Source organism: Petromyzon marinus, chromosome 80, assembly GCF_048934315.1.
Source record: "Petromyzon marinus isolate PM22_M1 ecotype Great Lakes invasive population chromosome 80, UKy_Petmar_22M1.pri1.0, whole genome shotgun sequence".
Classification (NCBI taxonomy): domain Eukaryota; kingdom Metazoa; phylum Chordata; class Hyperoartia; order Petromyzontiformes; family Petromyzontidae; genus Petromyzon; species Petromyzon marinus.
In genome coordinates this window covers 2,704,671-2,719,045 of record NC_133746.1, presented here as the reverse complement: position 1 = coordinate 2,719,045, position 14,375 = coordinate 2,704,671, and the positions used below count along the sequence as shown (strand labels likewise).

General features: G+C 52.1%; 1 protein-coding gene across 2 annotated transcripts; it reads left to right on the top strand.

Annotated features, from left to right (window-relative positions):
* The first annotated feature begins 9,166 nt into the window (after positions 1–9,166).
* Positions 9,167–12,006, top strand: LOC142907619 (uncharacterized). 2 transcript variants are annotated; one of them, XM_076057175.1, is made up of 3 exons: positions 9,167–9,247; positions 9,808–9,925; positions 10,415–12,006. In XM_076057175.1, the coding sequence occupies exons 1-3, from the start codon at positions 9,196–9,198 to the stop codon at positions 11,898–11,900; spliced, it is 1,656 nt and encodes a 551-aa protein (XP_075913290.1). In that variant the 5' UTR covers positions 9,167–9,195; the 3' UTR covers positions 11,901–12,006. The 2 variants fall into 2 exon arrangements, with proteins under 2 accessions (XP_075913290.1, XP_075913289.1); XM_076057174.1 differs by lacking the exon at positions 9,167–9,247 and having other exon boundaries at positions 9,675–9,925.
* The last annotated feature ends 2,369 nt before the right edge of the window (positions 12,007–14,375 follow it).

The window sequence follows — 14,375 nt, the reverse complement described above, 5'->3', positions numbered from 1 at the left end:
AGTATGGTTCTTCACTGTGGACAAGGTCGGCAAACCCCGGGGCGGCAACAACAACGACAGCTACGACGACGAAAACAACAACTACATCCCTGTGAGGCTCACAGAGATACAGAGATACCCACAGAGACCCAAAGAGACACCCATAGATACCCACAGAGACCCAAAGAGACACCCACAGAGACACCCACAGAGACACCCACAGAGACACCCATAGAGACCCACAGAGACCCAAAGAGACACCCACAGAGACCCACAGAGACCCACTCCTATTGAGACCCACAGAGGCACCCAAAGAGACACCATTAGACACCCACAGAGGTTTTTGTTGGGTTAGAAGGCATGAGTATAAATTTCTAATCTGCCACCACCACAAGACACAGACAGTCAGTTAAGGTTTTGTGTTACGGGTTTCTGGGGGTCTCTGTGGGTGTCTAAGGATCTGTGTGGGTCTTTATTGGTCTGGGTGTCTGTGGGTCTCTCTGGGTCTCTCAGGATCTGGGTCTCTGTGTATGTGTTAAAGTTATTTCACGCCGTATGTAGCAAACTTTGGCTAATCCACTCTCAATAACGTCGGCCGCAGTGGCCAGGAGATGTTAACTCCCTCGCCTGGTATACAGAAGGTCGTGTGTTGGATACCGACCCTGATGCCTGCTGTATATTTGGAGTTTGCGTCTCTATCTCTCTCTCCGTGGTTGCGTGGATTTCTCTCCGGGTCCTCCATTTTCTTTCCTTCCACATTTATAATCAACGTCACCACACGTTGAGAGCAATTGGCTTCCGCTATACATTTCCACACGGTGGTAATGATAAGGCCACTTCGTTGAGCAATGATTTGAGATGGCCAGGTCGCTTTTGAACAAGAAGAGTTACATAGCAGCTCAGTGGTGGAGCCTTTAACAGCATAACAATAGGCTGCAGCCTTTCTGGAAATAAAACACATACTGGTGGTGAACATGCAAACAACAACATGCTCTGATAATATGTGGCATTGCCTTTGAAACTGATTAGTCTACACCAGAGAGAACAGCCTTCTTTCGGGCCTAGTCTCAATACCTTGGTCTCACCACCAGTTGTTCGCCACCAGTGTCTCACTACCAGTGTCTCATTACCTGTATCTCACTACCTGTCTCACCACCAGTGTCTCGCCACCAGTGTCTCGCCACCAGTTTCTCGCCACCAGCGTCTCGCCACCAGCGTCTCACAACCAGCGTCTCACAACCTGCGTCTCACCACCAGTGTCTCACCACCAGTGTCTCACCACCAGTGTCTCACCACCAGTGTCTCACCACCAGTGTCTCATTACCTGTATCTCACTACCTGTCTCACCACCAGTGTCTCACCACCAGTGTCTCATCACCAGTGTCTCACCACCAGTGTCTCACTCCCCGTGTCTCACTACCCAGTGTTAGATGGATAAACGCAAAAAGGCGAACAACTCCCCCAAGTTTTAACGCAATTTGGTATTCTTGGGTCTTTCGGTAAATTAACGTACTGTAGATAGGTTCAAAGAAAATAAAAAAAATAACAGGAAGACGACCGCTTGCATTGCGATCGAAATGTCGTAGTTTTCTGTTATTTTTTATTCATTTCTTTGAACCTATCTACGTGACTTTACCAAAAGACCCAAGAATATTAATTCCTGCAGTCACGAAAGCGTTAAGTCAAGCATTCGGCAGTTTAACGAAACATTTATACATTTCCGCGATCTAACACCCAAGCAAAATGAAACCTCCGTGGTAGATAATGGCGGTCCTGGAAGCCCCGACTGCTGCTGCCACCACCGAGCGTTAGGCTCGGTGGTGGCAGCTCCGATTGCGATGACTGACTACAGGCCTCCGCCTCCTCCTTCGCCTCCTAGGTCTGCAAGGAACAGCTCCACTACCGTTATGAGGTGCAGAAGATGATCGGCGAGGGAGGCCAGGGCCTGGTGCTGCAGTGCCTCGACCACAAAACCAAAACGCTCGTGGCCGTCAAGATGCTGTCGCTGCCCTTGTGGTGAGTCAGAGGGCCTTTCGCGGTGGCCCGCACTCTCGGAAAATGATCATCAATGATTGGAGGCAAAGCCGTGAAACTGCCACTAACTATGGACTCGCTGACAAAATACTAACTGCCGTAAAACTTCTGCTAGCTATAAACTAACAAAATACTAACTGACATAAACCTGCTGCTAATTATGAACTAACAAAATACTGACTGCCATAAAACTGCTGCTAACTTTAAACTAACAACATTTTACTGCCATAAAACTGCTGCTAACTATAAACTAACGGAATACTAACTGATATAAACCTGCTGCTAAATATGAACTAACAAAATAATAACTGCCGCATAACTATTGCTAACTATAAACTAAAAACTAACAGACCCATAGAGACCCACAGAGACCCACAGAAACGCCCAGACCCAGAGACCCACAGAGACCCCCACAGAGACACCCATAGAGACCTCCACAGAGACCCCCACAGAGACACCCACAGAGACCCACACAGTCACCCACAGAGACCCCCACAGAGTCACCCACAGAGACCACCACAGACACCCCCACAGAGTCACCCACAGAGACCACCACAGTGACCCCCACAGAGTCACCCACAGAGACCCCCACACAGTCACCCACAGAGACCCCCACAGAGACACCCACAGAGACCCCCACAGTCACCCACAGAGTCACCCACAGAGTCAACCACAGAGACACCCACAGAGACCCACAGGGTCACCCACAGAGTCACGCACAGAGACCCTCACAGAGTCACCCAGAGAGACACCCACACAGAGTCACCTACACAGAGACACCCACACAGAGTCACCCACACAGAGTCACCCAGACAGAGTCACACACACACAGTCACACACACAGAGTCACCCACACAGAGACACCCACAGAGTCACCCACACAGAGTCACCCACACAGAGTCACCCACACAGAGTCACCCACACAGAGTCACCCACACAGAGTCACCCACACAGAGTCACCCACACAGAGTCACCGTTGATTTCGTGGCCTTCCCCCTCCCGCTGCGCAGCTCCTCGACAGCGGCCCGCCAGAGGACGGAGCTGGAGGTGGCCAAGAAGCTGCAGGGCAGGGCCAGCGATGAGCGCTACGGAGTCATCCGGGTCCTGGACACGTTCGAATTCCGCGGACACAATTGCCTCGTCGTCGAGCTCTTGAAGTACGTGAACCTTCCCAACCCCCCACCACCCACCCACGTGCGTGTCCATTGCTCCGTTCGATAGTTGATTTATTTCGGAATTAATATTTATTTATATTTGATCAAGCAACTAGATTTATCGATTTATCACATTTATTAATTGAGTTTTACACGGAGGGCTTTTGCGACCAATATCATCCAATATAGAGGTATGTTTGGGTTAGATCACGTAAATATATAAATGTTGTGTCGTTAAACCTGCCATCACTCGACACAGCCAACTAGTAAGGGTGGTCACGCAAACAGAACGTGCCAATTCGTTACTAGTACAGCACTATTGTGTAGTGTATAGTAGTGTAGTGTATAGTGTAGTATATAGTGTAGTATAATGGTACAGCACAACGGTGTGTTGGACAGCCAAGCCACAACATTTACAATCTCTGAGTACGACATTTCGCCAGTAATTACAACCAGCTTCATCAGGCGACAGCCAGATTTTGTGGAGAATTCCACCTGTTCCGTTCCTTATAAAGAGGCACAGATGTGGTGACCACACTTTTGTGCTCTTGCGCAAAGTAGGGGGGTGATTAATTTTCTAATTTGTTCCCTAATATCTTTATTTAATAACTTTCATAATTAACTTATTTTGCAGTTTGTTTAATGAGTTTAAAGATAGTTAACAATTCATCAAAAGATGTCTCGCCTCGTTAAATCAATTAATTTCATCGAAAACGTAACTTATTTAATTGCTATTTTGATAATTAATTTATGCAACAATTAATATGACAATTTTACAATCACAATTTGTTTGGCAACTGAGTCTCCAAAGCTCTGGGAAGTCGAGCAGCACGCGTCCACGTGGCCCCCGTGGGTCAAGCAGCTCAGCATGGCGAACCGCTGCATTATCGACAATCGCAGAACACCGTGGGGACAAAGCAGACGCAGGAAGTCCCCCTGGTTGTGGAAGACGCGACTCACGGAAACGCTCCCCATGAATCACACATTAAACTTTTTTCATGAGAATCTATATATATAAAAGGGAAATTTGTGAATATGTGTTTCTGTTCGAAATGTTTAGCATACTTCCCAACATGAAACAAACTTTAAAATTAAGAAAGGTCGACAATAAAGTAATAATAATACATTTATTATTAAATTGTGATATGATAGTAATAAAATGCTAGTAATGAAATAATAAAATATAAATTGTAATAACATAATCACGGTGAAATTATAATAAAATCATAATGAAATTATTATCATTAAATATTTCACGCGCCGCAATGTTTTGTGCGCGTTAGTTCTCTCGGCGCTAGTGCAGCGCGGCGACGACGCGGATGAATACCGCGGAGCGACGAGGAGTTTCCTGACCCCCTCCCCCCCCCCCCAAAACTAACCGAGTGGCACAGTCGATTTGGGGTCCGGGTTGGGGGTCGCCCTGCGCACGTCATCGGAACGGGAAAGGGGTTTTAACGTCGTCGTTGTCGTTGTCGTGCCAGGAAGAGCCTCTACGATGTCATGAGCAAAGGGAGCATCGGGCGAATCTACGTGAGGCGGTTGAGGGAGTACACCAGGGCCATCCTCGACTTCCTGTTGTACGCCAAGGGGTGGGGCATCATCCACGCGGACATCAAGCCGGTGAGCGGAGCGGGCGCGGTGGTCGCGCCCTCTCATCGGGGCGCTCGGTTAGCTGGCACGGAAGCAGCCCGGCCACTGTTGATCGCGGGGTCGATGCGGTGGCTCCGTCCATCTGGAGGGAGTTGGTGGTAGTGGTGGTGGTGGTGGGGTCACTTTACCTCCGGTGAAGACGATCCGGGACGAGGTGGACACTCGTACCGTAGAGGCAGGCCAGCCATGGTTGATCGCAGGGTCAATGCACTGGCCCCGTCCATCTACTGTGACTCTGCCACCTCCTCCTTCCAGATGGAGGAGGTAGCAGGAGATGTTTACTACCTCGCCTGGTATACAGGGGTTCGTGGGTTTTATCCCGACCCTGACGCCTACTGTATATTTGGAGTTTGCGTCTTTTCCTCTCTCATCACCACAGTGGCTGGATGTTAACTACCTCGCCTGGTATACAGGGTCATGGGTTCGATCCCGACCCTGACTCCTGCTGTACAGTGAGGGAAAAAAAGTATTTGATCCACTGCTGATTTTGTACGTTTGCCCAATGACAAAGAAATGATCAGTCTATAATTTAATGGTAGGTTTATTTGATCAGTGAGAGACAGAATAACAACAACAAAATCCAGAAAAACGCATGTCAAAAATGCTATGCATTGATATGCATTTAAATGAGGGAAATAAGTATTTGACCCCCTCTCAATCAGAAAGATATCTGGTTCCCAGATGTCTTTTATGCAGGTAACGAGCTGAGATTAGGAGCACACTCTTAAAGGGAGTGCTCCTAATCTCAGCTTGTTACCTGTATAAAAGACACCTGTCCACAAAAGCAATCAATCAATCAGATTCCAAACTCTCCACCATGGCCAAGACCAAAGAGCTCTCCAAGGATGTCAGGGACAAGATTGCAGACCTACACAAGGCTGGAATGGGCTACAAGACCATTGCCAAGCAGCTTGGTGAGAAGGTGACAACAGTTGGTGCGATTATTCGCAAATGGAAGAAACACAAAAGAACTGTCAATCTCCCTTGGCCTGGGGCTCCATGTAAGATCTCACCTCGTGGAGTTGCAATGATCATGAGAACAGTGAGGAATCAGCCCAGAACTACACGGGAGGATCTTGTCAATGATCTCATGGCAGCTGGGACCATAGTCACCAAGAAAATGATTGGTAACACACTATGCCGTGAAGAACTGAAATCCTGCAGCGCCAGCAATGTCCCCCTGCTCAAGAAAGCACATATACATGCCCGTCTGAAGTTGGCCAATGAACATCTGAATGATTCAGAGGACAACTGGGTGAAAGTGTTGTGGTCAGATGAGACCAAAATGGAGCTCTATGGCATCAACACAACTTGCCGTGTTTGGAGGAGGAGGAATGCTGCCTATGACCCCAAGAACACCATCCCCACCGTCAAACATGGAGGTGGAAACCTTATGCTTTGGGGGTGTTTTTCTGCTAAGGGGACAGGACTTCACCGCATCAAAGGGACGATGGACGGGGCCATGTACCGTCAAATCTTGGGTGAGAACCTCCTTCCCTCAGCCAGGGCATTGAAAATGGGTCGTGGATGGGTATTCCAGCATGACAATGACCCAAAACACACGGCCAAGACAACAAAGGAGTTGCTCAAGAAGAAGCACATAAAGGTCCTGGAGTGGCCTAGCCAGTCTCCAGACCTTAATCCCATAGAAAATCTGTGGAGGGAGCTGAAGGTTCGAGTTGGCAAACGTCAGCCTTGAAACCTTAACGACTTGGAGAAGATCTGAAAAAGAAGAGTGGGACAAAATCCCTCCTGAGATATATGCAAACCTGGTGGCCAACTACAAAAAAACGTCTGACCTCTGTGATTGCCAACAATGGTTTTGCCACCAAGTACTAAGTCATGTTTTGCAGAGGGGTCAAATACTTATTTCCCTCATTAACATGCAAATCAATTTCTAACATTTTTGACATGCGTTTTTCTGGATTTTGTTGTTGTTTCTCACTGTTAAAATAAACCTACCATTAAAATTATAGACTGATCATTTCTTTGTCAGTTGTCAAACATACAAAATCAGCAGGGGATCAAATACTTTTTTTCCCTTACTGTATGTTTAGAGTCTGCGTCTCGCTCTCCCCGTGGTGGTCACGTGGATTTTACTCCAGGTCCTCCTGCTTTTTACCTCCACGTTCAGAATCAACATCACCAAGCGTTTAGAGTATTTTATCACTGCTGCAACATTTCCGCGTAATGATGATGATGAGCTATCGTTTGTGATGGCCAGGTCGCTTCTGACAAAAAGCTGCACAGCAGCACAGAGTGGGGTCTGACACCTAGTAAAGTAAAACATAGCTTCGTTTTAGTTTGGGTCTCTCTATGTCTGTGTGGGTCTCTATGAGATTGGGTCTCTGTTGGTGTGTATGGGTCTCTATGAGTATGGGTCTCTGTGGGTGTGTATGGGTCTCTATGGGTATGGGTCTCTATGAGTATGGGTCTCTGTGGGTGAGTGTGGGTCTCTTTGGGCCTGTTGAAACACGTCTCTAGAGTGTTTAGCTGCTGCTATAAATGTCCACGCAATGCTGATGATGCTGATGATGATGTTGATGATGTTGATGATGATGATGATGATGAAATCAGCTACTTGGTTGAGATGATGTTATTACGTGATGGCCAGGTCGTTTCCGATAAAATAGCTACACAGCAGCTCAGCGGGGCCTTACACCCTGGTAGTAAAATAAAACAAATAGGTTGAGTAATTTATTAAAACGACTTTAAACGGGTCTCAGGCACGTAGACCGTGTCGCAAGTCAGCGGGGAAGGGGGGGCCTGCCCGTGTGGATGTAAATGCGTCACTTTGCATGATCGACCCACTGCTGGCTAGACACTCTTGCCGTAACCTCAGAGCGTGGAATTCCTTCTCTGTCTCTCCCCTTTGTCCAGGATAACATTCTGCTCACCGTGGCCGGCAAAGTCAGGGTCACCGACTTCGGTTGCAGCTCCTACCTGAAGCATAAAAGTGAGTGGCTTTGTGTGCGTGGAGTTTCTTTTTTCAGGGTTAGCTCGCGTCAACGTAAACGTTGCGTCGTCAAACCCGCCGCCATCCGACGCAGCCAGTTAGTGAGGTTCAGCGTCACGTAAACAGGACGCTCCAATTCTCCACTTGCACAGCACTAGCCGGTGTGCTGGAGATGTAAACCCACTACGACGTTTACAATTCGAGCGATTACAGCCGAGCATCATTATCGGGTGGGCAGCCAGAGTACGCGGTCCAACCCAAAACTCATCTCCGCCGTGAAATATCGTTCGCAGAAGCCGACTAGGCGTTTAACCGACCGAAAAAAGAAACCTGTTCAACCCACGTCGCTGTTGACGGAGGGGCTACTTTATATTAATCGTCGTTGTTGTTATTGTTGGTGTTGCTGTACAGCCCAAAACGTGTGCGGGACGTTGAACTACATGGCCCCGGAGCTGCTGCTGGGCTACTATGTCACCTGTGCTGTGGACATGTGGGCCCTGGGCTGCACCGTAGCCGAGATGGCCACCGGCAAGGATCTCTTTGATTCACGGACCTACACAGAACACCTGCCCTACTGCATCGAGGTACGGTCAGTGGGTGGGTACGGTGGGTGGGTATGGTGGGTGGGTACCGGTGGGTATGGTGGGTGGGTGGACGGGCAGCTCTCTATGGATATGGGTCTTTGTGGGTCGGCACAGAGACCCATACTCATAGAGACCCAAACGGATCCACAGAGACCCATACTCATAGAGACTCATGCAGACCCACAGAGATCCATACTCATAGAGACACATACAGACCCACAGAGACCCATACTCATAGAGACTCATGCAGACCCACAGAGACCCAAACTCATAGAGACCCATGCAGACCCACAGATACCAATTCTTATAGAGTTTGATTCGCTCTGGCGGCCACAAACAACCGGCGAGGAAGATCTGAACTGGTCCTGGACCTCTCATAGGTCTACTCAGCCTCAAACGAGTACTTGGTGTAGCGGTGTGTAGTAAACATTTCCACTGGGGGAGACAAAGGTGGCCGGGCGTGGTGCTGGGCACCCACCCGCTCATCTGTCGTTCCGGCCTTCAAAGGTGCTGCTCGCTGATAACAGCACTTGCCCCAGCAATGAGATGAGGCTAAACTGGGAGGAGGAGATTGTTGTCTTTGTACACAGTGCTGGCCTTCGTAGGTGCTGCTCGCTACTAACAGCGCTTGCCCTAGCAATGAGATGAGTCTAATAAGGAGAGGGAGGGATTGTTGTCTTTGTACACAGTGCCGGCCTCGACAGGCGCTGCCTCCGCCACTAATCACCGCTGACAGATGGCACTTGCCCCAATGGGCCCGCTGAGGCTACACCGGCTGTAACCCCCCCCCCCCCCTCCTCCTTTTGTCTTCGTCCGAAACGGTACGCAGATCCTGGGCATGCCCCCGAAAAAGATGGTGGACGAAGCCCCTAACAAGACAACTTACTTTGGTGAGTCGAAGGCTCGGGCAGGCTGGCGTCAGCGACGTAACCCATTCCGTTTTGTTAGGTAGGGGGTGGCAGTGAGGCTCTTATAGGGTTCTATTGTGGGGCGGGGGGGGGGGCTGAGGGGCGTCTCTGAATATCCCGGAGGTGGGGAGTGGGGTGGGGTTTGCGGATCTTTGTAACAGCCGCTAGGAAGCATAGGTGGGTGTGTGAGTGAGCGGGTGGGTGGGTGAGTGAGTGGGTGGGTGAGTATGTGGGTGAGTGAGTGGGTGGGTAGGTGAGCGGGTAGGTTAATGGGTGGTTGAGTAGGTGAGTGGGTGAGTGGGTGAGAGGGTGGGTAGGTGAGTGGGTGGGTGAGTGGGTGGGTGAGTAGGTGGGTAGGTGAGTGGGTGGGTGAGTGAGTGAGTGGGTGGGTGGGTGAGTGAGTGGGTGGGTTGGTGACTGGGTATGTAGGTGGGTGAGTGGGTGAGTAGGTGGATAAGTAGGTGCGTAGTTAAGTTGATGAGTGGGTATGTGGGCGACATGGTGGTTGGTGACTCTGCGTGCGTCTCTCTGTCTCTCTGCAGACTCTGAGGGCCTCCCCTACAACCTGTCCAAGCAGCGGCCACCGGGAAGCCTCCCTCTGCACCGCGCGTTGCAGGGCCACCACCCTCAGCTGGTGGACTTCGTCAGCCGCTGCCTGCAGTACGAACCACACTCACCCCTCGCTCACCCCCACTCACCCCCACTCCCCACCCCATACCTGTCAACACCTTATCAGTGCCCTACTTTACTACAGACCCAACCCAGATAGTATTGGTCACTCCGTGACCCTTATAAATATCAACGTTCATCCTGCAAAGTCCAATCACAAGGGACAAATACAAACAAATAGACACGAATTATTGTTGTTACCTAGAATTGAAACGGCTGCACTCCGTACGGACCTGAAAACTCAATTACCCTGCACAAGAATATCTAATAAACCATACGGTTTGACAGCTCTGCAACCAAGTCACTACACACCACCACTCCCTCCCACCCTCTCCATCTCTCCCCCCCCCACGCCGCCATCTCACCACTCTCCCCCACCTCCCACCCTGTCAAATCATCTCACCATGCCCCTCTCACCACGTGTGTGTCTCCCCCCATCCCTCCCCTCCCTCCCCTCCCTCCCCGTGCGTCTCCCAACAGATGGGATCCGAATCTCCGGATGACGCCTGAGCAGGCGCTGGCTCACAGCTGGCTCCACACCACCACCACCACGACCCGGGCCACCACCAGCAGCTGGGCCACCCACACCGCCAGCGAGGCATCCCCCACCACCACCACCATCCGGGCCACCACCAGCAGCTGGGCCACCCCCACCGCCAGCAAGGCCACCCCCACCGCCAGCGAGGCCACCCCCACCGCCAGCAAGGCCACCCCCATCACCAGCGAGGCCACCCCCACCACCACCGCCATCCGGGCCACCACCACCAGCTGGGCCACCCCCACCGCCAGCAAGGCCACCCCCACTGCCAGCGAGGCCACCCCCACCACCAGCAAGGCCACCCCCACCGCCAGCGAGGCCACCCCCACCGCCAGCAAGGCCACCCCCATCACCAGCGAGGCCACCCCCACCACCACCACCATCCGGGCCACCACCAGCAGCTGGGCCTCCCCCACCGCCAGCAAGGCCACCCCCACCACCAGCGAGGCCACCCCCACCGCCAGCAAGGCCACCCCCACCACCAGCGAGGCCACCACCACCACCATCCGGGCCACCACCAGCAGCTGGGCCACCCCCACCACCAGCAAGGCCACCCCCACCACCAGCGAGGCCACCCCCACCGCCAGCAAGGCCACCCCCACCACCAGCGAGGCCACCACCACCACCATCCGAGCCACCACCACCACCATCCGGGCTACCACCACCAGTTGGGCCACCCCCACTGCCAGCAAGGCCACCCCCACCGCCAGCGAGACCAGCCCCACCTCCGCCACCATCCGGGCCACCACCACCACCATCCGGGCCACGACCACCAGCTGGGCCACCACCACCAGCTGGGCCACCCCCACCACCAGCGAGGCCACCCCTACCACCATGATGATGATGATGATGACGATGATGACGATGATGACGATGATAACGACGATGATGACGACGATGATGATGATGATGACGATTTTGATGATGACAATGATGTTGACAACGATGACGATGATGACCATGATGATGATGACGACGATGATGATAACGATGATTATGATGACGTTGATAATGATGATGACGATGATGCTGATGACGTTGATGATGATGGTGATGACGCGTGTGGGCCAGGACCCCCACTCACCACCCACACTCACCACCCACACTTACCACACTCACCACCCACACTCACCACCCACACTCACCAACCACACTCACCACACTCACCACCCACACTCACCACGCACACTCACCACCCACACTCACCACCCACATTCACCACACTCACCACCCACACTCACCACCCACACTCACCACACTCACCACCCACACTCACCACCCACACTCACCAAACTCACCACCCATACTCACCAACCACACTCACCACACACACTCACCACACCACACTTACCACACCACACGCACCACCCACACTCACCACACAATGGACGAGAGCTTGCCAAGCCACGTGCGCGTGTGAAGAGTTAGGATAGAGATAAAAAAATAAGTTTTAATGTAATAATGTGTACATATATATCTAGACCATTGTTAGTTTATCGATTGTTGTTGTAATAAATATGCGGACTCAACAGAATGTTGCAGTTGTGTTTGTTGTGGCGAGTTGCTGCTGCTTGGGGTCTCAGGTGACTTGGATCCAGATGTTAACTACCTCGCCTGATGCATGAGGTCGTAGGTTCAATTGGAGTCTGCCCAGCTCCGTGTCTCATCAGCAGAAGCAGGAGACAGGCTCTGCTTGAACCAATGGTGGTGAACTGCCCAGATGTTTGTCGTCAGATGCACCTAGCCTGGCACAGCAGTCGACCCATGGCACCTGCTGGGTCTGTTACGTGACCTCCTCCTGCACCTAGCCTAGCACAGCAGTCAACCCATGGCATCTGCTGGGTCTGTCCCGTCACCTCCAAGTGCACCTAGCCTGGCACAGCAGTCAACCCATGGCACCTGCTGGGTCTGTCCCGTGACCTCTTCCTGTACCTAACCTGACACAGCAGTCAACCCATGGCACCTGCTGGGTCTGTCACGTGACCTGCCAGCAGCGACCCTTCGACACTTCACATGGCCTCATAAGTGCTGTGGTGACGTCACAAGGGGGGTGGGGCACGTGTCTGAGTTACAATAATTAACAGAGCTTACCTAACCTATCCACACTACAAATTGCAATCACCTTCACTTGCTACTCCTATAGGCTTCTATAGGCTTTACATCAAACCTTCGGCCACATTTTCTACAAGACATAACCACCTTACTTATCCACACTACAAATTGCAATCACCTTCACCGTCTACACCAATAGGCTCCCACGTTACCCGTCCCCACATTCCCTACATGACATAAACTTCCCAACCTATCCGCACTACACATTACAATCACCATCGCCGGTAAACTCCCAAAGAGCTCCCAAGGGCTCCCATGTTAAGCGCCCACCACATTCCCCAGTTCGCTTAAGAAACCACGCTTATCCATAGAGACACACAGAGACCCATAGTTCAGTTCATTTATTAGGTATAGCCCTGTGAGCCATTCGGCTCTTGAATCGGGTGCAACCACAACAAAAAAAAACATGAACAATAAACGTCTTAAAGTGACTATGTGGTACCACCGCGGCGGAGCAGCTCCGTCGGGGGCCGTATTCACCACCGTAACACCGCCACCCGCCACCCAAACCCCCCCCCCCCACATGTATACACACACACACCCCACGTAGGGCCGGGAGGGAAGGTGTGGGGGCTACCGTCCCCCGCCATCACCGAATTTTCGGGACCGCTGTCCCCCGATTCCCCCGTGACAATCGTACCGCTACCCCCCGGCTGTTCTGTGGGGTCCGGGCTACCGGCCTCCACTCCCTCGCTCCATGTACCCCTGACTTTGTTGCTGCCTGCGTCGGCATACTTCTATTAGTGGGGCGGTATGCTCTATACTTGCAGCCTGCTACGCTGGTTGAAGGGGATCCCTGCGTTCTGATTTAAAGGGGCCGTTTAAACCGCCGCGCGAATACGCGCACGCCTGGCGCGTCGCTCGCTACCTTGCTATAGACACTCGTACAGGCGAGCGATCATAACACAGTCACACCGGCGCGCGAGCGCTAAGCACTATTGTAAGTGATCGTACAGATGCGTGGACACCAAGCACGCTCCACACTCTCAAAGACCGCACGACGCAGTTTTATCCCCCGCTAGCGATTTTAACCAGTTTAATCTATGTGTGATGGTGTGGGTCAGTGGACGCTAGTCTATCCCTCGGAAGTTTTCGATTCAATTTCTCCTACCGATCGCCCCGCTCTCTACCCTGGATTAAAAACACTTAGACTTACGCCTCTCTCCCTCGCACTTACTTCCACCCAGCTGCGCTGAACGCTGTAAGGGAATGAGGCGGCGAGTTGTCTCTGTAGAGGGGCGAGCCTGACGGTGCTGGAGTACGTCCCACGGACCTCTCGGACGGCTGACTCTGCTGTTCCCGGAACCGCGATGATCTTGAAGAAGAACTGCCCTTGCTACCTGAATCCCCCTCCTTTTATCCTACCTACAACAAAGGAATTTCGCCGTTTCGCTCCCTTGGCCTCCCGTCCAATCAGGGGCTCGGATTTTCCCGCCCTTTCGATACTCGGATCCCAGCTCGGGTGATGTCGCCGCAGTGATCTCTCCGATGTCCGCTCTCTGTTCTCCTGCTACCAGTCCACTGACCCGTGCTTGTGCGTGTGTGGTTCCACTCGCGGTGGCTCGATGGCCCTTGCCATGACCATGCAACTTTAATATTAGGTCACGGCGCCGCAGTGCATGTCAGCTACAGGGGGAAGATCGCCCAATTTCCTGGCCGCAGGAAACCATGAAGTTCGATCCCATACGGGACTTCTGGAAAAAAACCTATCGGCCGGGTGACCTCCCCTCCCTGCTCTACGTGGGGCGTGTGTGCGTTCGTGCAGGGGGGGGGGGGGGATGGTGGCGAGGG